Below are 27,437 nucleotides of genomic sequence, written 5' to 3'. Positions count from 1 at the left end.
ATGAATCATGAATTTAAAAACTAATTATGGCTAATAAGTGCATGACCTTGTGACCATTTTCGTTTTCACATTTGATTTCTAATTTAGTCAATCAACACATGTGCAAGGACAGGAAACTAAGCACGTATTAAACTATAATTTAAAATAGATTAATTACTTTTGTTAACTTTATTGTTTTGGTTTGTTTTAGGCGGTGCTTTTGAAGTTTTATAACTAGCTTGTTGATTTTGGCGCTGTGTAGTATTTGACTGTTATAAATTCGACTCGATTGGCACTCGCTTAAAAATAATGTTTTATTTCAAGCTATATTATACTTAAATATATACAAAATAAGTTAGTTATTATCAGGTATTTACTTTTTGTGAAAGACAACACAGCTAGATATGGCTGTACAATCCAGAAGTTAAATGCAATTCTATTAAAAGACTAGCTGTTGCCCGCAGCTTCGCTTGCGTGGAAAAGATAAATTTTCAGGCTATAAGTTTTCATCCATTCATTCATGTCATTTAGAAAATTCATCCCCTAAAGGGTTTAAATATGTTAACCCCTTTAGGGGATGAATTTTCTAAAATCCTTTCTTAGGGGACGCCTACTTTATGACATCTACCTGTATGCCAAATTTCAGCCCGATACGTCCAGTGGTTTGGGCTGTGCGTTGATAGATCACTATATCAGTCACCTTTGAGTTTTATATAATATATATAGATATATAGATATAGATATACAAATAGTATAACGCTACTTTTCACTCAAAAACCTCCCAATTAAACCATTCATTACAAATTACAATATGTACCAAACCGCGACGGAAATGGCACATCCATGGAATAAAAAAGTGTCAGTGACAAATGCACGTTAAATGCATTCAATTATCCGCCATGGTATCGATCTGTTATGTAAAGTGGGCCATCGCAGTGTAATCGCATTTCCTGGCTTTCTCCGGCTTCGTTTATCACGTTTTATGCTCCATGACCACACTGAATATCACCTTTCGATATTGTGCAGTGACACTGTTAATTGGCCGGCGTGTTTGCGGTTATGTACCTACATGATGTAGGCCAGTTATAGGTCATGTAGAGGGTTCTGTGATTTAAAAAGTTCTCCTTTATTTTATAAATTTGCGAGTAACTTTTATAACTCGACCCTTACATGTGTTACGAATATTCCTCATTTGTTAACGCACTGCTGACATAAGTTTCGAGTTTTTACATCTCTAACATCTGTTACACGTTAATCGCCTATACACTTAACAATTACATACGTACAAATTATATGTGCACCCGTGCGAAATGCATGCGTGCGTGTTTATGTGTGTTTGCGTACGTATGAGTACGAATCTATGCGTGCGTGTGTGCACGTGTGAGTGCGTACACGTGCGTTGGTGTACGTGGGCGTGCGTTGGTGTGTATTTGTATTCTCACCTTGATCCTCTGCACTTCAAACTGTATGTTCCTATGCTCGCGGCGCCCGTCGAACTTTGTGTCTCGGTAGATGTAGTTGACGGCGGTCACGTGGTGCGAGATTAGCGATAGTATCTCCTCGCGCGTCTTCATGTCGATCTCGTTCTTTTTGCTGCGATCGTTGTGCTGTGAAAACATTCACTCACTTCAGTCTAATCTTTCTATTCAAAATGGTTGGTAATTGAATTTTCAAGTTACATTTGTGTCAAAATATTTAAAAATACAAATTATGGTTTAAATATTATTTTAACCTGAAATCGAATTTATCCCCTATCCACCTACTTATAAATGAGGCAAAAATTCAAAACAAGTAACTCAAGGTACATAAAGCTCACACACGTGATTATACGTGAATAAAATGACTTAAGCAATACATTAAAAAAAATTTTGAAACACTCACATCAGGAAACCCCTCCCTCACATGTTTCCATATAAGCGGGTCTGTCTGTATGTACAGCGAACACGTGTTCTTCACTTTGGACTCCGTCGCTCGCTTCGCTCGCGCATGCTCCGCCGTGTTCGCAGCGCGTGAGTATTTGTTGTGGAGGTGGTGCTCCCAGTGCCTGTGGAATGTTTCATTATTATTATTATATTATTAATAACTAGCGGTCCGCCCCGGCTTCGCCCGTGGTACATGTTTACGTTTTCTCTCCATAAGAACCATCCTCGTACTTCAAGGAATATAATAAAAAAAGAATTATCGAAATCGGTTCAGCCGTTCTCGAGTTATGCGCTTACCAACACATTTTGCGATTCATTTTTATATTATAGATAACCACGTTCTATTCATAATTACTAATAATTATAACCTAAATGTAGTCGTCGATGTTATAACCTAAATGATCAGGGAAGAGACTCGCTGTCTTAACAGTTAAAACAGGTATAAGAAAACTAGAGCCTCATATTAAAATTGTACGAAGAAAAAGAAATAAAGTTTTCGTTATTCATCATCATCATCATCATCATCATCAGCCCATATACGTTCCCACTGCTGGGACACGGGCCTCCTATGAGGGTACAGGCCATAATCCACCACGCTGGCCAAGTGCGGGTTGGCGGATATTCGTATTTCGTTATTACTTATTATTATTATAGGAACCTAAATTTTCGGCCCAGCTCCAATGTCGTGAAAATGATGGAAATTACTGCTAGTTTCCAGTGAAAAGTAGTCACGTATCAATGATAAGTAACATATTATATGGCATGCTTTATCTTCATCCACCACTACATTATTTTATCCAATTTCGTTTCACGGTTTAGCTTTTTAAACGTTTACAATTATAAATTAATGGTTAAATAGTACGCGACAAAATTTCATATCAGCATAACATTAATTACCTTTACATGTCAAGCGACTCAAATGTATGATGTATGTTTGTTTCGACGTGCGTCAAATAAAGAAACGTTACGGGAAACTGTAAACTTTGTTAGAATTATGCACAGTCATTCAGAAATAAATCTCCTTCACATGGGAGTCGAAGTTGTGCACATGCGAACCGAAATAATATTTCTACATACGTATATTTGAAGTTCATTCGACTAATTTTGTCTAGAAAATGAATTTAATATGTACTTCTAAAGTAAACATATATAACTTAAACGTGTATGTGTTATCCATACTATGTACTTACATAATTTTCATCCGTTCAGTCATAATCTCTAACTACTTTTAAATCAATAATACACATAACAACCTATTAGGAATGCATGTATTACAACGCAACGGGGGTAAATTGCGTACAAAGAAAGTCCATAACGCGTTTAATTTTAATTGCATTATTACACGAGCAAATGATTAACGAGACCCTTTAACGGCTTAGTAAAAAAGTAATCTTGGAAAATTTTATGTACCAGAACAATAACAAAATTATGGAACCACCCAAGAATATCAAACAGATTTAAGACGACAGCGTTTTAGCATAGCGTTACTAAGGAAACATTATAAGGGAAGCGAAAAATATCTATACGGGTATGTAGATAATAGATATGTTCATTATTATTGTGACGGGGATCATAATGGCGGATGCCGGAGCACGTCGAGATTCATATATGTATGAGAACGAAGCCTTAAACAATTATTATAATATTCATTGAACATTTTCGATCCGAGAGTGTGGAAATGCGGATTGAATATTATTTGCTCATTTGTATTGTGTGGCGGGTATGTGATGGTCAAAATATTGTATTGTCTATAATCAATAACGATGAAGAAGATTACTCGAGGAAAATTAATATTTTTATTGTATAGTTCAAGTTATTGGGAATATTATATATTCTTCACGTTGTGATTATCATAATCATCATCACTGTTCCAACTACTGGGACACGGGTCTAGCATAAGGGATCAATGATATGACTATTCAATATATCTAAAGGTAAACTAAACTAACTTAGTTATCTACATATATTTGCAGATATGTAAGTTATTTTTAGTGTCGCTGACATGCAGGTTCCTTGAAAACAAAGGTATGCAGTTGTTTCTTGAATAAGCCGCTGCATCGTTGCCACAAAACGAACAAAAAAAAACAACAGACACTAAGGACGGACCAGCTTTTTAAAATTTCATATTATCATTGAGTTACTACAAAGAACCAACAAAATATGAGCCACCAATGCTGAAAAAGCCTTTAAAATTCAAATCATTACCTCGGCGGATCATCCCGCAAACTGTTCGGGTGCGAGGGCACCGGCGACGACGCGTGGTGATACGTCCGCGTGGAGGACGCGGGCGAAGCGGGCGCGGGCGAAGCGACCGGCTCGTCGTCCACGCCCGAGTTCTGGATGCGCTCCATCCATTGCACCACCTCGTCCGTCACGCCGCAGCCGCCGACGTGACCTGGAACATGATAATAGTGATATCATTTTTATTTAGTCCTTAAATATAGACTTCTTGAGACACTGTTACGTACTGAAAAGCAAGGATACATTTCACCAGTTGAAAAATATATTCGTTATACAGCACTTTAGCTAAGGAACGACTCATCTGTAAGGACATTTTTTCATGCATATTATTAATTAGACAGGACAATCTCTAACTATCTAGTTAGAGATAATTGAACATTTCCTATAATTCCATCAATTTCAAGTTTCATCTAATTATGAAGCTTGTATTTACTCATACCAGTTAATACGACAAGTAATAACTGCGTTAAAAACAACCGACTTCAAACTTGCACTTGCAAAATTGACAAATACCTACAGACAAAAATGCTCATAAAATAAAAACTACTGGGCCTATCCGAATAAAATTTTTGTGGGACCAATTCGACACCATCCCGCATCGAACAAAAAAAGAATCACGTAAATCGGTTCAGAAACCTCGGAGTAATCGGTGTACATAAATAAAAAAATAAAAAATAAAAATAAAACATACCGGCCGAATTGATAACTTCCTCCTTTTTTTTGAAGTCGGTTAAAAATAAATTAATGGATGATAGAAAAATAAAAGTTTAGTTTGCTTTCTTCGAAGTTAACAAATAGATTCAGTAGCGCAAAAATAACACAAAGCAGATATTTCTGCTAAATATTTTTACCTCTAAACTTGGCGAGTTATCGCCGAGTTACCGAGAAGCATTTCCCAAGGGTAAAGGAGTATTTCGCTATATTATTTTTATTATACATTCCAAGTTCAGAGATGAGTAATTTGCTAAGTAAAAGCGTACAAATACAGTCCCCTAATAGCATACCGTCTGAAGGAATTTTCTTCTTCATATTTTACGTCGGGACAATTTGAAGACGGTATAAGAAAAAATCGATGTGTATTTCTTCTAGTCTCGTGTAGGAGCCAAGTTTTTCAACTTACAATACCCCCCGATTTACATTTCTGTCTAGACGTCGAATTTTTGCAACAGATTGTCCAATTTTTGTGAAATCGATACGTGCAATGTGCACTCTTGTGGTATATTGAAAACAGACGGTGCCGTTTGAATAAGTACCTCCATACATATCAGTAGATTAAATATATTATTTATTTCTAATGATCAATAACTTAGAAAATACGGAAGTTGATGGTCGCAAGCAATCTTGTAGCAATTGCGGCGTTTATATTTAATGGCTGAAGAGATAAAGTATGTTTATGTTTGTCGTAAACACAGGTAATGTATCGAGTTATTTACCGATTGCTCAATACTGTGAATGTGGAGCAAGGTTTGTCTAAATTGATGATTCACCAAAGCGCGCTTATTCAGCTCCAACTTTCAAACACCAAATACATAAACCTAACGAGTGTACACTAACTCCAAGTAGGTACTATAAGTTGGAGCGCAATTTAGTGCAACAAAAGCCGTTATTTTTCCGCGATTGGGTTCACAAAGAGAACAAAGGTAATAGAACAGGAGTGCAAAACTATAAAATGTTAAATTTGGGTCAAAGGTACGAGTGTGAAAGCCGAACACGAAACAATATCTGTCAGTTTCCTGTCGTGATTAATGAGCGACTTAAAAAGGAACAAGCCGCTTAAGCGCAACACGGAAGTCTAATAATAGGATAAAGTCTGCATAAATCAATCTATTGTGAAATAAATTTAGCCCTCGTTTCACCGGGATAGTGAAAGTTGGCACGGACACGGGAAAGGCCCGGGTGTTGTATAATAGAATCGCGTTTGAGATAGCGAAAGCAGACCCATATAGACAAAGGTTAAATCGAACGAAAGATAACCGTGTGTACGGAGATATTATGCAGTGTTGAGTAAGTCACGGCTGTGACAGACAACCGAGTAATTGGATTACACAATTATATTAAAACAATGGGTATCATTATCTTAATAATCTGTACACCTCGACGTCGTTGCGATATAATATCCTCTATTTCGAACGTCATAATCGTTATTTTTCCATCGGGCCGCAGATCGCTCGTGATCCGCCGCCAACAAATAAACCACAAATTAAAGATAGGTTGCGGTGCACTAATGATCGCGAATACTCTCATACCCTATAAATATAGTATTTGAATGGGCTCGGCTAGGCATTAACCGTGCGATGTTCGCCCGCAGCGAGTAATTTCCGTTATCTGGCGTCCGCGTAGGGCGTTCGTTAAAATGCAGTGTGCCGGATGCGAAACGCCAATGCGAGCTAACGCGACACATGGAACAAAAAATGCCAGAACTATTCAGCAATTTTTAATTTTAAATTCTCCGTACGTTTTCGTTGTTTGTTTTTAATCCGTACCGACTCCTAGTTATTCGGGATTACGGTGCAGCGTGCAGCGTTAGTTCGGCCGGACTTGGTACGCGTGACTTTATGTACTAACTTTTGTGGGGACTCTCTTTGGTTTTTTTGTGGCTACATAAAAAGTCCTTTTAAAATGGAAATATATTACGTGAGGCGGTAAGAAGAGCAAAACTAAAAGAAAGAAAATATTATGTGCATTTATTTTAATGACATGCCAAATATAAAAATTACAAATAAATAAGAGCATACATTATGCAAATTTAAAAATTTCAATTAAAAAACAATTTACAGAATATAAATTAATATATTATGAAGTAATAAAATTTAAATTAACAAAAACAATAACAAGCACAGAATCAAAAAATCATACGTATAAAATAAAATATTTAAAGAACGTCTGGAAGCTGCCATAATGCAAGCCCTCTAGACTTCTTCATTACATTGCCCCTTAGCCTCAACTTCCTTTCATTCAATAGATAACACAGTCTTAATTAACTCGAGCCTATATAGCTATATGTTTAAAACGCAGTAGCGGGCAAGAGACATGTAGTGATGTAGCTACCACTGTCGCACTAATCAAACATCGCCCCGCTAGAAACAAACATGAACTAATTGACAAACCGTCGCTACAATGTGCCTACATCTGTCCCCAACATCTGCTATTTTTTCCGTAGACAGTTCAAAAAACGAATGATATAACGGAAACGAGACATAAATAAACAAACAGAAGGTGCATTTGCTTAGAAGCTTTTAGACCGTATTTGGAAATCTGAATATATTTTAAATAGAACAACATGACGAACGTAAAAACTAAAAATTTAATATCTGAAATTGATCGTAAATGCTGGTAATCAAATAGAATGTCAGGAGCGTTAAATATTTCAATTTGAATCGCTAAAATCAATATCGGGAAAATCGGATAAACATAACCTTTTGTGTCCGCACATGATTAATTTCCCTGCTCCAGTTGAGGTCATCGAAACTGGTACACATTTATCAGGTCAACGCATAAGTATTGTAACCTAGGTGGAGTGGTTGGAATTTAATGCCTTTGTCGGCGGAGTTTTTACGTAGATTTCTCCCGGCCAATCCCCAGTTCAACAATGTGGTCGTTGCCGAAAAGTTAAAAGTTCCATTTTACGGTAAAGACACTCGTAATTTTTCATTAAATACAAATAAGAGAATTTTCTGATATTCCGAAGCTGGAGGCTGCTGAGTTTCGTGGGAAACTAGAAATGCTATGGAACACAAAATATAGGGATCTTCCTTGCGGTTTGAGCATTTACAAAATTGTTTATAAAATATATTTTGAGGACAACATGCAAGAGTGAATGATCGTTTTAATTAATATAATGGTTAAGAATAAAAAGGAAAATATAAAAATTATAAAAAGTAAATACGATCTGGTTCAATGCGGGAAAGGTCTTATTCATTCATAGTCGTTATTTCATGGTATTTGTCCCCAAACATAATTTTATTTTTTGTAAACAATTTTTATAGAAATTATATGTAGGTATATGTTTTTTGGTGGTGACGACCGCGATGTTGGTATTTTGTTTGTCAGAACGCGATTATCATGAATAATCACGTACAAAAACTTTGAGCAGTAATATAAGTAGCTTACAAAATTTAGCAGAATTATGGAAGACTATTGTTTAGGTAAGACAGTCACATTCAGAGAATGTTTGATTACAATGCGTGGGATAAATAGAACAAATTATAAAGGACAACAACGTATTTAAACAATGAATATTAAAATTGAACCCCTTTATATGGTAGAGACAAAACTGAAAATGCTTTGGGTTTAGGTTGAATCAACGAAAAATATAAAACTACTGGAGATAATGTTTTATTTCTTCTTACGGGAAAATAGCGAACACGTTAAAAATATACGTGTTTAGAAAAAAACCACGTAATTATAAATATGACATCGACAATTAAAAAATATAATAATACTGGAGTTAAAAAATACATACAAAAAGTAATTTAAACTTAAAAGCATTATGATCTGTACGTGATGAGTATACGTAAATTATGAGTCAAGCCAATCTTGTACAGACAACACTACAATCATATTATCTTGTAAAATTAGCGCTCAATGTATGCTTCACAGTACACAACTACAGCAAAGTTCCGACAACAAATCCTAAGACTGAGTAAGCAAACAGCGTCTAACGATGCCTTTTTATTTTTACTTCGAGAGAGCTTAGCGTCGTTGCGACAGCGCAATTTTTCAAGGAATTAGTTGGGCTCTCGGGAGTTGCATTCTATGTTAATCACACTCCTATATTTAACTGTGTATGTTTTTGTTTACGATGCACGTTTCAGAACTTCTCACCTTGAAATGTTCTAATAAATATGTCAAGTCCCGCTTCTGCTACAGATTTTAATATTAATTATTAAACTGTCCGAATAAATAATTGACTTTAAATAACTAGGCTCAATATCCAAACTCGAAAGAAAACGTTTATTACACCAAACTTTGTCACTTAACGATAACAACAGCTGCTCAATTAGCTTTGTAACTAAATTGGCGAGTACGAATTTTCCAAACTCAATTGGGGATAAAAATCCTTCTCTATTTTGTACGGCAAAGAGTACAGCTCAGTCGTAAGCCAAGCGTGCACTTTGTTAGGAAACTTGGTTAAGAGATATTGTCTCGGCGCGTCAAAACTAACTTCAGTTTACGTACGGGGTAAAGTAGGAATCGTACGATGGTACTAGATTGTGTTAAACGCGAAAATAACTGATCTGTTTATTATATTTAAGACTATAAGTTGCTGCTTCAAGATCTAATTTAGGAATAACGCACTTGAACATTCCCAAAGTAAAAGAAAATCCTAGAACAAGCTAGACGTAAATGTAATTAAAAATCAACCTCCAAATCAAATCAATCAAATCCTCCGACTAAAAAAAATTTGTTATTAATTATTCACATCACTGAACCTCGTACTAACCCATACTTTAAAATTTCATTAAGATTAAAAAAATAATTTAATAATGTACCTACTCGAGTATTCTACCTTTCCACAACAACTAAAGTTATATTCAACTTATCATGTTCCGCTCTTTATGCGCAGTATTAAAAATCGTCTTATATGAATATATTGTAAACATGTACAATTAACTTGAAAAGAGCCTTCTGAAATTCTGAGGAATCCCTTTGGCTTATGAAAGGCTCTTGTTGAATAACTTTACGTGGCTATATTGTTCAATCATCGTGCTTCTTATTTAGTGGAATAAGAATGGAATCGCTTTAACAATTTTACTTGTATTTTTTCGTTATTATTATAGAGACTTTTACTAAAAAATGTTAACTTACTTTTTTTAATACATATAATATCACCTTAATAATTGTGTTTAACATTGCTGCAACGTGCTTTTATTAACCACCTATATTTATAAGATATAAGATTATAGGATACTTTTATCCGAACTTTGAATTTTGCGGGCTTTGACGACAGCCTTACATATTCTTCGTTTGAAACTTAAAGTGGTAAGAAACGTGTAGGACGTGCATGACAAAATACGGTCAATGGAAGTTCATAAAAGTGATAGGGAATTCATTGAAAAATAATAGAAAACAACTATAACATACATATTCATTAGTATTGTATTATAATTATGATCTTAATATATTTCTCAAGAGTAAGCGTAATAACATTGCTCTTGATTGCTTCATTCAACGACTTATTAAGAGGAAATAGATCATTATTTATCCTTGTTACTATTCCGCAAGATAGTGTGAAGAATAACTAGTACTCATATTCTTGTATATTAACTTAATAATCACTGACTACTGAGTAACTAATATATGGCATAATTTACCATACAAATAGTATGAATGAAACTCTCAATGACTGAGAAGCAAAAACAATATTAAATCGCGTTGAAATGCGAAAAATGCTCCCAGTCATTCTGAATTAAAATAACGCATGTTTAATTTGATCCATGTCTAGAAACATCGTACTAAATTGTACAATACATTTTAGCAGCAAAGCATTGTACTTATTCTTTCGTTACCGATGGTATAAATGTAACAGTGTTACACTAGGAGCATTCAACAAAGTTGATTTAGAAATTGATATCAGTATAATATATCATCGTCGTACAGGAGCCTGCATTTCCAGCAGAGATTGAAGCGCCAACGTAAATCACTTGCGAAAATCCTCGAACATCCACCGAGAATATGTAAGGAATTTAAAAAGGACTCCGCCGTGTGGGCGTCGGGATTTGTGGATTCAAATGCCTTTATTATACGTGAAACCTATCTAGGAGTGGTAGCATTAAATATGGTAATGTATTCTATTGCAGTGTTGTCCCGTGACTGCTTGTGGGGCACGGGCCAGGCATTTGTATCCTATTGATTGGCTTTATATTTATATCATAGATAACGTTCAACTTTGTACATATTGTACATATTAAATACCTCATTTAGAATCAAAACTCGAAACAATGCAAGCGCTTCTATTATCACAATACTCGACTATAGCCCATTCAAATATAAAATGATGATTTATCAAAGTCTATTCAGTGCGGAGTAATACTATTCCACAACATTCCGTTATTGTATTTAAATAAGTATTTTATTATTTTTATTCAAATTGAATGAAACGTATTGAATGCCGCGTTGTTGGTCGTTATTGGCTTTTCATATTCAAATCATATACGAATAAAGAACGGGTGAAAAGGGACTATCCCGGGTCCCCGGTAGTCCAATACTGTGTAATGAAAACAAATGATGTTAAACACGACCCTTCCTTTCATAATATGTATCAGTATATATTTCAGAAGGAATCAATGTCGTATGCTAATACGCAAAAGGTTTTGTTATATTATGGTAATGTCAATTCCAAAGGGCTATATTTCATGCTGTTAATCGAGACGTTTACGAGGTAGCAATTACTTTGTATCAGAAATTTAAAGGGAGAAATTTAAATGCATTTCTAGGAAAATGCAAAATTAAAGTTAATCTTATTCATATTTCTATGAAAAACATACGTATAACGTAAATATCTAACGTTAATTAAGTAATTTAAACAATGAGTATTGCCGTCTCTTTCTTTTTGTAAAAAAAATATTACCTATGTACATATATGATATTTTGTCTCGTGAGTTTTTATACTGGAGCATTGAAAAATGTCCTCTATAAATGGATAACCTGACTATTTAGAGTATTTAGGTACTATTCATACGCTTGATTACATTCATTAAATAAAAGTCACGACAAATGTATTAACATCCTGCACTTCCTATTCTAGATTTTCAAAAAACATTTCAATGCGAATTGCGACTGGACGTATCCTTTACAAAATTATTTTGAGTAAAACTTCCATTCAAATGTGGAGTGTACAAAAATACCACGTGTATTCAGAGTAACCACTCCCTAGTTTTTATACATATGGGTGATTATACAAAAATGGGGTAACTCAATGTCACCAGCCAATTTATACAAAGTCTTATTATATTTCAATCAAATAACAATATATTTTAAAACAATAAAGCGTCCTTTATTTGGTCACTCACTTTCACTTCTTTATTTAAAATACAAATTGATAAAAAAACAAAATTAATACTTAAATAATCAGTACTTTGGCATGTCACAACTCCGAAAACCAACAATCAAGTGACTATCTTATAAACATTATCATTGATTTGAGAAAACTTACTAATTCAGGACAATCTTTGATATACATAGTATTATATAGTATAACTTTCATAACGAAATGTTTAACATTTTATTTAAAAAATAAAAATAAACTTTGTCATCGTTTTTATTGGTCAGTCCGTTGTGTGTTCTTTAAATTTGAAATTCTCGCTGAATATCACCAAGTCGAGGTCAAATCCCTGTCTAAATATTAATGTTGGTAATGAAGTTACTTGTGCATCCCATATTTTGACGGCCGTCATAACTGTACCAGCGCTAGGGTTGTGTTTATCCTCCAAATTCGTGCTGCGCCAGTCAACATTTCAGTCCTATGGTGAGTCGTTATTTTATTGTTAATCTGATTTTTATTTTCATTCATACATGGTAACTATGATTTGTGAAAATATAGTTTGTTGATATTAGAAATAAGGCAAAAAAACATAATTTGTGATTATAATCTCATATTAAGTACCTTTTTATCAATCCGCTGGCATCAGTCCTATGTCAGATATCGCGCCAGTGGACTGACGCGACCCCATAGTACTGATGATTCTATCGTTTTTGAGAACTTTTTATCTTGATTGCTATGGGTATAAGCATTTCTATTTGATATTTCAGTTTAAAACATCATGCGCCACGCTAAAAGAAACTGAATTTGACTAGGGAAGAAACATTTAAAAAAGAGTAGTAAAGAAAAGAGCTATTGAAACAAACTTCTAATGATTTTATTTAAAAGATCTTATTTTATTTTAATTATTGATTTTGATGCTTTCAGGGCATAGCTTGTTATATTTATAAGATATAATATAATATTGTGAAGTAAAATTACCTCAAAATAACATAAAAGTTAATAAATATAATAACATTATAAAAATGTCAAAAGGCTCTTATGAAAACTAAGATGAGACTTTCATTCAAGCCTTTGGTTTTTAATTTTATGAAAATTAGTACTTTTAACATAAATAATGTTAGATTTTTAGGGCTCCGAACCTCAAAAGGAAAAAACAGAACCCTTATAGGATCACTTTGTTGTCCGTTTGTCTGTTAAGACGTTTTTTTGAAGCGCGTGGAGGTATCAATTTGAAATTTATATTGAATGCTCAAGATTAAGAGCCCTTGGGGCTGTAAAAAAATCAAACTTATAACTCAACGCAATTAAAAGATACCTACATCCGTTAATACTGCAAATTTCCGCAAAATTAAATATTCGCAAGGGAATAAAAAAATACACAGGATGCTTGCCGTGTATACAGTCTTAAAATATGGTAAAAAGCAACGTCTTATAACACAGATAAAGCAAAAATTGCTAAAAGTGTAAATTTTAAGTTACAAACATAATAAAAAATAGGTTTGTTAGGAGTCCAACTCGCACTTGGCCGTTTTTTTTGTTTCTATTGTTTGTGAATTACATGAAATATTAAGTAAAACTAAGTCAAAGTAGTAAGTTAAGTAAGAGAGTAAGAATATTCACGTTGCGTTAAATGTCAGAAGGCTGTTTTGAAAATTAAGACATTGTTTTTTCCCAGTATCACAATATATTATTAATTATCATTTTTAAATGTAACTAAGTGATTTTAATACTTAAAAGACATGTGCCATTATTAAAACTGAGAGATTTGTAGTAATTTTCATTGAATTTCTTTAAGAATATTACAAAATTGTGTTTTTTATCAGTACTTTGTTAGCCTTGTCAGTCCCCTGGAGGCCAAATCCAGAAAATTTTAAATATCTCACAATCTACTTAAAAAAGTGGCTGGCCCGATTTGGAACAATATATTCATTAGATTAGCTATCATATACACCCTAATTTGTAATAATCTGATATAAAAAATATAGTAAACAAAATATCCTCAAAAGTTACCCCATTTTTGTATAATCACCCATATGTCTAAACTTTTCCCATCATCCTTTTCAAATTTTATATATATTTTAAAATACAGTTTCTGTTGAACCGCGAGCAATGTTAATAGAAGCTCATTTGCATTCCACCTCATTGCTTCGGAATGGTGTCTGGTGAACGTCAAAGCAAAAATAGAATGCAATTTCGATATGTACAACCAAGTGTACAACAAAGATTTCGAGTTAAATTTCAATTATTCAATAACGTCAGTCAAAAATTCATTATGCAAAACGCAACACATCGCTGCGATGACGTTTAATTATCTACAATGAATTCGGACAGCGGAATTTAATTTCTACACACCGTTGGAAACGTTCACGACCCTCATCATACAGTAGCAATTGTAACATTAATAGCTGTATCGGTTAACAAATAATTGATCACGACAATTGGTCCACGTCTCGGCGCATTAAAAGTTCGAGTGAATGGATTTATGACGGGCGGCGAACAATGAGCAAACACCGAGACATAAATTAGCAACTTTTCCGATGCAAGCTGTAGCAATCAGTCGGCGACGTGGTACCGAGGCGAGCGCCCAACGAACGGGATTAAACTTAGTTAAACGACCTTGCGTCGCAATCCATTTGCTGTGCGACACGGTGTGGCAAAACTTGCGAGCTCCCCTCCGCTTTAGCATTTATTATGCGCATGAAGCGCACGTAGATACAAATTAACCACTGTTAATCTCGTTGCACGAACTAATCCCGCTCTAGCCTAACAACATTAAATTGTTACTGCGTTGCGTTCAACCGGATTCGGAATCAAATTTGGGCGAAGATTGATATGACGTTGTGTTTAGTCACCGTTGCACAACGCTGCCTAGCGCAGCCAAAACGTAGCGTGCACAAAAAAAGGAGACACGTTTAATTAAACATGACATGCGAACAAGACAATTATCCTCACGCATCTATGTGACTAGTTGTAAAGTACAAGAGACGTGACAATGTGCATAATTGATTTGATAATAATTATGTTTGTCAGTTTATATGCTAATTTCTTATTCAACACATTAAGTTTAACCTAAGATTATTGCATTGCGAATGTGAAATAGAAGATCCTCAAATTTTGCACTTAAAACTGCCAAATACATAATAAAATCGATTAATAATCCACAACTTAATATGCAAATACACCCAGCCAAACCGCATGAGATAACAGAACTACACATACACGTAACTCATTATCACATTATTCTAAATTTAACATAACACACAAAGTAGACAAAGATAAATGTTCCTGTTCATTGATTGCACGATATATTAAATGCAAATACCTACGTCGTGGTAAATTCATATTCCTATCACCACAAGTCACAACAGTATTTGCCCTATTGCCAGAGGCAAAGAGAATTGCAACTTCCTAACTTGATAACGGTACTTGTTTGTCTTTTGACTTTCCATGGCGATTAATATTCTTTATTTAAATTAAATAACGTTAAAGCATTTGAAGTAAAACACCTATGTCCCTTACTCAATACTCATTTTAAACAAAAGGTAAACAATGTCGTTAACAGGGACATTTTACATGAGAATCCAATTTCCATGCATCACGACAATCTATTTAGAAGTATCGTCTCCATGGTAACCATAGATAGGTCACTCACCGTGTCTTCTGTGTGCGTACGGGTCGATGACGTCACCCTCCTTATAGATAACAGAATGCACGCGACCCCGCGTGTTATTCTGGGGGAAGTATCTCTTGGCGTGCTCCACGTAGAAGGAGCCGTCGCTCAGCATGATCTTCCCCTCGAAGACGCCGTCCGTCACCGAACCGAACACCTCGGAACGGGGGTCACCTGCGGACAAATAATGAAATGTAAGTAGGTGGTATGAATAAAAGAACGAACTTGATATTAGTGAGGGAGCTATGGAACTATCAGCACTGTAAAGAGGTATAGATTCTTGTCTGGGTAACGATAACCGAAAAGCTAACGTAAGTTGCCTAGGGTTGATGATATATGAAACTTTAAAAATAAATAAATGCTGCATTCTAATTTATTTCAACAAAAATAATGGAGACCCAAATGTTTCATTCAAAAGTATAGTTTTTTATTGATGCTACAGTTACCACAAGACAAAGCGAAACATTAATTCCTTTATTAAATAGAATTAAAATAGATGATTATTAGTGTCTTAATAGCTATTTACTGACGCTTGAATAAAAATGATAAATCTGAGAAAAGATACTTAACACATTAAAAAAACATCTTTCATTAGTACAGATTAGCTTCAACTGAACAACACCCATTACTTAGCGACGAAGTCCGTAATAACCAGTAATTATAAGATATTTAGCTACAGAACAACAATCGCCACCCTACTAGTCTGACAAGTCTAGACGGAATTCTCTAGAAATAATATTCTATATTTGAACAAATATTCCAATACCTAATAATTATTCAACAATTTTAGAACATTACATCTAAAAAAAATTAAGCTACAGAGATTCGAAACGTCTTCAGCATACAAAGAGACTGTTCGAGATTCTATATACATCCTCGTAAGCAAACTAAGCGTCGAAACAAGATTTAGATTAAGATATCATTTGAGATAAGGTTAATATTGAAATTCCTTATCCAAATTGAAGTGTAATAACAATCTAATTTTAGCAAAGTTACATAGATACGTATTCATCAAATCATGGATTAGCAAAGTTATAATTATGTGGCTAGGCAATCAGTTGAGGTGTTAATTAGACCACAGCATTCAATTACTCCGTAACAGTCACGTATATCCCTTGTATCGTGACAACTTGTAGCGCTGCACTGTTATGTTATGCGAAAGAAAATATTTAATTATGGCAATAATTATACGCGAAACTAATTTGATCATTCACAGCAACTCAACAAGAGAAAGAAGTGAAGGTAAAAATTAATTAAAAATTTGAAATGAAAAATCATATCCTCGACTTCGAAAGCGAAGAATGAATAACTATGCTATATCATCTATTCCCTCATCTGCAATAGAACTTAAAATTGGGCTTGTAATTTCTTGTATGTTGATTAATTATTCTTCATATTAACAGAAGGGACATTAACGAATATGATGCAAAAGAACAAACACACACAGAAAAGAGTTGTACATAAAATAGCGTTTGAATTAAAGATTCACGCGGCACACTGACGAAATTTTCAAAAATTCATATACACTGCACAGAGATAGTAAACCATCGCGACTCGCGAGTACCATCGCTGTTTCTAGAAAAATTATTTCGGTGTTAGATATAGCCCATTTATCGAGGAAGGCTATAGGCTATATAGCATCACGCTGACCAACACGAGCAGAGCAATACGGGTAAAACCGCGGGGCACATCTAGTGATTCCATATTTATGTTGGTTTTAGATTACGCACCACCCTGGTCGCCGCATAAAAAAAATGATAAAAATCAAACGCTTCACAAAGGCATTTTCCATTATATTGCTGGATTCCGCGCGTATCCTTCAAGCCTTTGTAAATAAAAACCGGATAAAAGTATTAAATAAATAGTGAAACGCAAATAACATGTAGCTTTGTGCCCATACAACTGGCTTGGAACAAAATTCTGATCGGATGACGTGAAATTCGAATTGAATATTTGGACGTAGTTATCTACATATATGTACTTATATTTCGGAGCTATTTTTGTTAATAAACATTGTTTTATGAAACTTTTTCACTGGATGGCGATATTATAGAAGGAGTTATAGCAAGAAAACGAACACACAATATTTGGCGAATTGAAGAGAGATTCTTTCGAAATAAAAAGGAATACTCGAGATACAGACAAAGACTTTTAAGTTACCTACTTTGTAAGGTTCAGAGGAAAAAGCCAAATACAGGATACTGAGAAAAGTTTATAATTTAATTACATAATATTACTAATTGTACTTTACCTTCATACATATTGGATTTTGACAATACCAATTGAAATAATTGTTAAGAATATTTGACTAGTCATGCTGTGCAGGTGCCAATTAAAAAACAAAAACATTAACATTTTCCAGGTCACGTTTAAAAGCAAACTTTTGTTAAACTTGTCAGTTAATTACCAACACATAAATAATTGCCAATTACACGATACGTCAAGTTAATGAGCAGTCAAAGAAATAATTATACTTAGCCACCGGTTAAGTTATAATAATGTGTCCATAAATTAAAGAAATGGTAATCCTGAAAATGTAATATTTATAACCTACTCACATTTCTTAAAGTTTAAAAAATCACGTAACTAATCCAATGTATAATACGTAATCCTAGCAAGGCATTCCCATTTCCCACATGATCTCACGTTATCTTCTATAATATAAAAATGAATCCCAAAATGTATGGGATGTAACTTTAACATTAATCAATTTAGTAAGTTTATGTAAATGTTTTTGGATTATATCCTGTAACTGTGCCTTATATAAATAAATAAATAAATAAATGTAAGCGCATAACTTTAGAACAGCTGAACCGATTTCTTTAATTCTTTTTTTATTATATTCCTTGAAGTACGAGGATGGTTCTTATGTAGAGAAAACGTGAATATGTACCACGGGCGAAGCCGGGGCGGACCGCTAGTATATTATATAGATTACATTATTCATCTGTTACCTATACACTACATCGATACGCTTACCTCATAAATAATTCCCAACTTTACGCGACAGTAAAAAAATATTTTAGCATATAGCTAAAAACCCTATCAACATCCGCAAGATAAGGTCCGCTATAAAACTGAATATTTCACCACATATCTGTTCCCGGGGATAACGGATAGGTTTGAATAAATTAACAATTCGTAAGGGCGTGTGAGCTTTGTTTACGTGGACACGGCAGACACGGGCAGCGGACACATCTGTAAGCCAACGTGACTGTAATGTAGGATCAATAATTATTATTGTTGGAACGAGTATGGGGCTTTGGTGACGATTTACAGCGCACGCGAATGGTATGTGAATTACGAAAAATGTTTATTGAATCGTATGGCATCTCTTACTTCACATTTTACCACCAGTTGAAAGGATAGTCTCTGTACAACACATTGTAATTGTACGTACTTCTTGTGAATAAATAAGTATATTCTATACTAGCTTCCGCCCGCGACTCCGTCCGCGCGGATGTCGGTCCATTTCTGTCGGTTTTTTTCTTCATTTTGAGTAACTCGGACAATGACATCTTATAAATATCTATTGGATCCAAATACGGCTAGGTCTATAATAATACGCAACGTGTGTTCGCGGTACCTACTACAGAACAACGTCTATGGATAACTGAAAAATTGAGATTAATTTTTTTTCTACGTATTTTTCCAGGATAAAAAGTATCCTATTTTACGCCCAGGATAATAAGGTATAATATTACCAAGTTTCATCGAAATCGAACCGGTAGTTTTCACGTGATGTCTTCACATACAGACAGACAGACAGACAGACAGACAGACAGACAAAAATTTTTTTAATCACATATTTGGGTTTGGTATCGATCCAGTAACACCCCCTGCTAGTTATTTTTTCAATATTTTCAATGTACAGAATTGACCCTTCTACAGATTTATTATATGTATAGATAATAAATCTCCACCTAATTCAGGAATAATGAACTTTATTATAATTAACAGCTCATTCAGTTTCCAAAACCTCCGTCATCAAAATTCAAAAGCCTTTATAATACGAAGGGAACAATCGTTCGCCACTTAAAAACTCAGCGCGGCAGTCACTTGAGCTGATAAGACGCGATACTTTATCATTCGTTATGATGTGCACTTTATGTTCACGTATTTATGGAGTTCTGTAAACGGAAAGAATAAAGAATAACGATTCAACTTCGCTTGTAAATGTAAACTTTGCATGCAACTGCACATAATGTTCACTTAAATTTTATCTTGTATAATTTTATTAAAATATCGTTTTCGTAATGATACTTAAAGAGTTTTTATTTGTTTTAATGTACATCGCATGTTCGAACTTCGAAAGTATAAGGTTATTCTTTTTGCATTATTACCTGACGTGATTTGCCAAAAAGCAACACAAAGACAAGCAATATACTTATTTGCTGTATTTAGCATTTAAATTACAAATTCAACAAATACTCTCAGGCTCCAAACCCGCATTACATCTACTGCGAGCATTTTATAGCAAACCATTTAATTTATTGCAACACACCCAACATATATTCGACAGTCAATCGATTGTTATCAATAGGAACCACGAAAACAAAACACATGTTCTAATCGGTGACAAACATCCTGAAATTGCGTGACCACGGTACATTATTATAAAAAAACGTAGCAAATAGTTAACTAAATAGTGACTCATTTGAACCGGGGGACAGGGGAGAGATAATAATAATGATTTATCGTATAGTGGGGGACCAAACTATGTACTTACAGGCACATTACCGTTACTGTAATTTAGCGTTATGTTTGAACCCTATCACTTGGTTTACCAATAAAACTACATGCAATATGTTCATTTATTTAATTACTTTTAAAGCTCACAACTTCATACTCACTATTTTGCTAAAACGTTTGATATCTTAATATATATAAATCTCGTGTCACAATGTTTGTCCTCAATGGACTCCTAAACCACTTAACCGATTATATTATTATTATTAATTTATTCGATCCAACTTGAGAGATAGGATAGTTTAAATCTCAAATCGTTTTAGAGAAAGCGGGCGAAGCCGCGGGAGGTAAGCTAGTATGTCTATAAATAGGACGATATGTCTTCTATGACTTTAGGTTTAGAACTGTAAAGTATATACGGTTTAAGACATTTATTTCTCAAAAAGATTACATTTGAATCACTTACAGAGAAATAATAATAAAAATTATAAACATGTTTGCTCGCTTATCGTTGTACGTAGTAAGTAGTTTGTTAACACAAATAGAATCACACAATTGAATACAACAAGAAATAACAAAAAAATGGGCGGTAATTTTTATAAACATAATTTCAGACTACCCCAACGACATTCTAAAGATATAAGGCTTGTGTTCTAGGTAAAGATATGCTATTTTCATGAGATATAAAATTAGTTACATTTTTGTTAACACTTTGTTTTTACTAAATATATAATATGTATTTTAATAGTAAAAGTAAAATTTATAGGTTTTATTTATGTTTATTATTTATATTTATTTATATATTATTTATTTATTTTTTACTATAATATTTAGTTTAAAAGATGTTTCTTTAGCAATTTCTTGAAATTAGATATCGATTTGGCGTCTTTAATATTTTTAGGCAATTTATTATACAATTGAACTCCTTCGAATAAGATACTCTTTTTCCCGTAACTTGTCCTGGTACAGGGCAGGGCTATATTGTTTGCGCGCCGAGTCATACGGTTTGTGTGTTGTATATTGGTGGAAAAGTTAATTAGAGAATGAACATTTTTAGTCAAGATTTTTTTTATTAACATACATATATAAAATTGATAAGTTTGAGCCAGATTCATGAGCCGAGTTTTTTTGTATATGAGGGACGTGGGTGTTCGAGATTTATATTGAAATAAAGTTTTTATTATTTTATTTTATGTTATTTGCAATTTTTTCAAATTTGTTGTTGATCCTGAACCCCAAACCTCAATTAGATAGTCAATATGCGACTTGACTAGGCTATTATAAATTGAATACCGCACTTTTTGTGGTAGACAACGAGCAATAGGTCGTAGCACGCCTATCAACGAAGTAAGTTTTTTACGTACTTTTTCGATGTGGGCTTTCCACGTGAGTTGCTTATCGAGAAGGAGACCGAGATATTTTTCTTCGTTTACTTTTTTTATCGTTTCTCCGTTTATGGACAATGGATTGTAGGAGCCTATTTTCTTATTTTTTGCGGTAAAAATGATGTAATTGGTTTTGGAGGCGTTTATCGTCAGTAAATTTGATTGAAACCATCTGTTTAGTATGTTAAGATCTTTTTGGGCTTGATTTACTACAATATCAATAGAATTACCATAGTAGAACAAGCATGTGTCGTCAGCATATAGAGTAATATCTCCGGTTAATCCTATTTCGTGAACGTTATTAATATAGATAAGGAAAAATAGGGGGCCCAAAAGGGAGCCTTGAGGCACGCCACAGCTAATAGGTCTTTTTTTGCTATAGTGATCATTAATTTTTACGACTTGATACCGATTTTTAAGGTATGATCTAAATATGTCATAAGCTACTCCGGTTATTCCCGCATTTCTTAATTTCAGTAGTAAAATTTCGTGGCTTACTGTATCGAAAGCTTTCTTAAGATCGACGAATACTCCAAGAGCTACCTTTCTACGGTCTATGTTGAGTCTGACATTAGTGATAAGATCCACCGTTGCTGCAATAGTATTAGATTTTTCTCTGAATCCGTATTGTTCATTTATAATGTTAGTCGAAGATCCCATTAAATTTGAACCTTCTGTATTTATGGATGACGCTTGAAAATTTTGTAGAAGACGAACGTCATTTTCCAATTTAGTTACTTTCTGTTGGGTATCACCCACATTACTCGTTAAATTCTCTATTTGGATTTTCAGGTATTGGTTTTCAAGAGCTAGTCCGTCTGTTGTCGTTTTGATATCTGTAAGTTGGTCTTTAATAGATGAAATATCATTTTTAATTGACTGAATACTATCTGTTTGCAATTTGCCAAAGTTATTCAATATATCAAGCATTTCCATTTTAAAATCTTTAAATTGAGATGCAAATTCATCTTCAGGCATTTTTCTCTTTCGGATTGATACATTTTTTTGTTCATATTCTGCTTCTTTAAAAGTAGATAAATTTGGCTGAGAGCTGCTACCCGCGATACTCAAGGTACTTTTTGGTGAACGTAAAATACTCATTTTCGTAGAATTCAGTAAACTTAGTAATAGGATAACGCAAAATATAGCACACGATATTAATTATCGCTTCGCTTTGCGGTATGCGCTGAGCTTTACTGCGGTGATGTATCGCACGGAGACAGCAAGACAAAGAAAGATGCAGTTTACGCAGTCCGTCTTGCTCACTACACTTATATTTTTGTTCACAGTTCGTTGACGGAAATTACACCATATTCTATTTGATTAAGATTTTAAATGGCTTGACACTTTTTTATTAAATTATAAGATTCACGTAAACACGTCCGTACTCAACGCGAGTCAGCGAGCGATTATAGTAGTCTAAACTACTATAATCTAAAGTAAGTATAAAGTCCGCCAAGCGAAATTATGTGACACACGTGTCTCCGAGACCGTTCAGTGCAGAATCTTGGAAGATAAATGACCTCTAATTGACTCTTTCATCTATACTATGTATTAAGTATGGGTAGGAAGAATCTATTTCTATTGGTTCAACATTATCGAAAGATTGATTTAAGGAAGAAAGGAATAAATGTTTCTTTCTTTCTTTCTTTCTTGATATCAATTAAAATCTCAAATAAAATTCAAACTGAATTACCTGCCCTATGCAGTGCTATGCTATGCCCTATTAAATTGTTATCTAATCAATTTCAAAATACTCATGAAATTCATGAAAAGTCCACTCAACAGTTATTGTTTTTGTTCAACGAGATTTTGTTTGGAATGAAATCCATTTACATTTTTCTGTTTATTTCAACAGTTCAACTTCAGTTTGTTGAATTGTTTTCAGACAATTTAGGATTTATTTGTAGGAAATATTTTCGATTTGTTAATGACATTTATTTAACCCACTTAAATTCACATTACTACAAGGTAAATAGTTTGTTTGATATAAAAGTTCAATGAAAGACGATTTATATTTCGAAGGCTATGCTATTTGTAAAAGGTTCTATTGTACTGTGTGAATCCTTTTTGGAAAGCGTTTTACAAATAGTAACATCACCCTAAGTGATATTCAACGCTATATAATTCTCTTACAAGACTTGGTGGCTTGTGTGTTTAATATGGAGGTCGAGCCAACATTGAAATGGCAGAAATATGTGATAACTTACTATCATATAATAATATACACTTTGGTAACCTTCCTTTGTGACGGCCCAACATGTGAAATTGAATAGGTGTCGAAAGAAGTAATTAATTATAATAAACAAAACTTCATGCCGTTATTTCGTATTACCGTGTGGTTCAATTCGCAATTGGAGATAATTCTTACAAACATACGATTTCTTTGAAGTCGGTTAAACATAATTTACTAATTATGTTTAACCGACAGTGAACAGAGTTGCACTAGCGTCTTACTGTATCGCGTCGCTAAGTGCAGCTTTTAGACTTTGCTCGGTATATTGGCATTCCCATTTTTATTCAACCATTTATCTCTTGCAGCCATCCATTTCCATCCATTATTGCACTCGCTATTGTCTACAAGCCCAGCTGAATTGCTGGAAATCGCTGTTAAACGCTGACATGAAAAATAACCGACCAATATATTGATCGATTGATACAAAGCGAGAATTGAATTGTTGTATGCTGACGTCGAATTGTCATATTAGACGAGGTATTGTGCCACCATTGTGCGGGTATCATTGATTTTCTTAACCTCGTCACGTACAGCCGAAATTATATCAACCAATTCTCAATTCGAGTGGCTGTAGAGTTCGTTCCGGGTTTTTTCCAGTTTATTTATGTAGGTAGGTATTGAGGTCGAGTCACATCTGCATGTCCACATTATTAGTTAAAAGTATTTGATTTATTTATTTTTTGAATATTTTTCGGGATAATAATAATAATAACTTTATTGACATAAAAAAAAATAAGTATAGCTTATATATGAATCCTTAGGCTCCTGAATTAGTTAAATACTGTGTCTCAGGAGCCAAATTAAGTTAATTTCACGCTCGATACTTTGGTGATATTTTCATAATCCTAACTTAAAATCTCCACTAGATACTTTAATTTAATATCTCAAACTAGAAAAATAGAATAACATTTAATTTGCAGTGTGAAGCTCAGAATTCCAGGTCCAAGAAGATCAAATAAAAACCTAATTAAAATGCATACCCTCCGGTGCAGCGGAATCAAGATGCCCTCCTAAATAAAGTATCATGATATTCCGTCAAACAAGCAAATATCGCGTTGGAAATATTAAATAACAAGGATGACGGCGACATCACGGGATTACGAGCTTAAGGTGGGTTCACACTTAATTATTTTCGCGTATGAGATCTCCGTCCGACCGATCTCCGACGCGTATCACGTTTGCTAGTGTGGACGCACAATGATCGCGAATCGCGATCATGATACACACCGATCGCTATTAACCGCGTATCTGATACGTGACGTAAATATTACTAATAATAATGAATAATGAAATGTCGTAAGATACGGTATGGTCAAAATGGGCGTCCACACTGAGGATACGCATACACGATACGATTCGCCTGATACGGATACGATTACTTGATACAAATGTGTTCCCACCTTAAGAGAGGGTAAACACGACAGAGATGTGTTTCCCGCCGAAACCGCACGACTCCAAAAACCTACACTAAATTCTAAAGGGAAAACTCGTACATTTTTATAACTCACTAAAGCCTGCCATCGTTTTTATTTTTTATTTTGGTTGGTACATTTTTACTTATTTGAAGGACATTTTAATGATTTTTCCGTGAAAGTTAAAGCCGGAGATTTTGGATAGACCAACATCCACTTCAAAGAATCGCAACATTTTGTTTTCACGATAATGTAAAGATAAACTTACTTTGCATATTTTACGCCAAGAACATGTTATTTATAATTAACAAGAAATATGAATCCCGCTTATTCGAGTAGCTCCGTAATACGTGGAATCAAGTTTCGGATTTTTGCAGAAATTTTATTAAATATTTATACCTAACATCTCACATTATCATATAGAGATACATTCTTATAAGGTATATGACCAAATAGATGAACTGAGAAAAATTCTTGCACTCAAAACAATTGATTGAAATACCAATTTTTCCTAAAACGAACCAGTATCGAAGTGTAAACAGAAATGTTCAGTCTTTTACAGCATATTTTTTGCTTTTATGTCTGGCGTGCAGTACAAACGATTGCTGTTCTCTTAAAACAGCAGATTTACCCAATAATTGGCTATTGACATCTCGACACGGCTTCTAGGAATAGTTTTATATTGTACGTGACTCCAAAATCATGGAAACTGACATAATAGAAGCGTTCGTGTGTATCGTCTCCCTTTTGAAGAGAAATTGTAACAATTTGTTTTGTAATATAACTCGGCACCGTTTAGTTCGTTTTCAATTTTAACTGTAAATTCACAATATTCTATCAATTTTAATAATCGTATTACTTTAAAAATAAATTATTTAGTCTTATTGTGAATTTACATTAGTCCTACTTAGTTCTTATTAGTTTAACACAGCAATTTTTGGAAAAATAACGAAAGTACCACTAATTAAGTTGTAAATTGTACTGTAAGTATACACAAAATTTAATGAAAAAAAAAAAAATTATGTAAAATGTGTTTATCATAAGTTTGTATTACTGTAACATCAACCGAATCCGCCAACATGCAATCCACGTTATGATCAAACTTCGAATCCCCTCCCCACCTTCCACCCACCCAATACCTACAATTTCCAACCAACTAGCAAACTCCATCCATATCATAAAAACAACGTCATATCCCAAGTTCGCAAGCAATCATTACCCGAAGCACGGACACCTCCCGCATCCGTCCCGATTATCCGATGCATAAACACGGCGAGTGCATCGCTGTAAGTAGGGCGACGAACTGCGATCGATGCTGCCCTCGCAACTTCATCCATTTACACGCCACCAAACTTTCGCGATTATATTAAATGTACTCGCTACGCAGCGTAATCAACGTACCCACTCGGGGTACGGTTATACTGAAACGTCAATGTACTGAAAACAATGCGGTAATTGCGAGTCGGAGCGCGCCCCGCGATCCCTTAATATAAATGTTGTGTTAATGCGCTATGTCAATAGGTAAACATGTCTGCAAGTAATTGAAATGCTTCAAGCGTACGCCAGTACAAAAGTTGTAAAATAATCTCTCTATATAACAGGTAGTAATTATTCAGTAATCTGTATTTAGAGTCCGATTTAGATTTCTCTGTTTCAACAAGGTCAGACGACGGACTACTACGGTCTACACCTATAATCCTATTTCTCTATGACATAGAGATCCCAAACGGCATTCACCCTAAACTATTCACGATCATCTATTGTCCACGCAGACCACGTATGGCACATTAAATCAAGCAATTAAATACAAAGCCTTTGGAACATGCAGCGTCCATCCCGTCAGAGGCATGCGCCGACATTAAAACTGGAGAGGCCGAAAGCTCCCAATTAGCCGCGGACTTGATGCCGACGGGGCAGAA

At 34.3% G+C, this 27,437-nt stretch overlaps 1 protein-coding gene across 1 annotated transcript in view; it reads right to left on the bottom strand.

The window, feature by feature from the left end:
* LOC123693453 (disintegrin and metalloproteinase domain-containing protein 10) overlaps positions 1–27,437 on the bottom strand; it is an 85,116-nt gene that overhangs the window by 13,164 nt on the left and 44,515 nt on the right. The window contains exons 4-7 of the mRNA XM_045638560.1: positions 15,779–15,970; positions 4,107–4,296; positions 1,861–2,023; positions 1,422–1,586 (exon numbers count right to left, since the gene is read on the bottom strand). Of these exons, the coding sequence (XP_045494516.1) occupies positions 1,422–1,586; positions 1,861–2,023; positions 4,107–4,296; positions 15,779–15,970 (710 nt within the window). The remainder of the gene's footprint in view (positions 1–1,421; positions 1,587–1,860; positions 2,024–4,106; positions 4,297–15,778; positions 15,971–27,437) is intronic.

The sequence above is a fragment of the Colias croceus genome, chromosome 7, assembly GCF_905220415.1.
Source record: "Colias croceus chromosome 7, ilColCroc2.1".
NCBI lineage: Eukaryota > Metazoa > Arthropoda > Insecta > Lepidoptera > Pieridae > Colias > Colias croceus.
The sequence above is the reverse complement of the archived record's forward strand: the minus strand, read 5'-3'. Positions and strand labels throughout refer to the sequence as shown.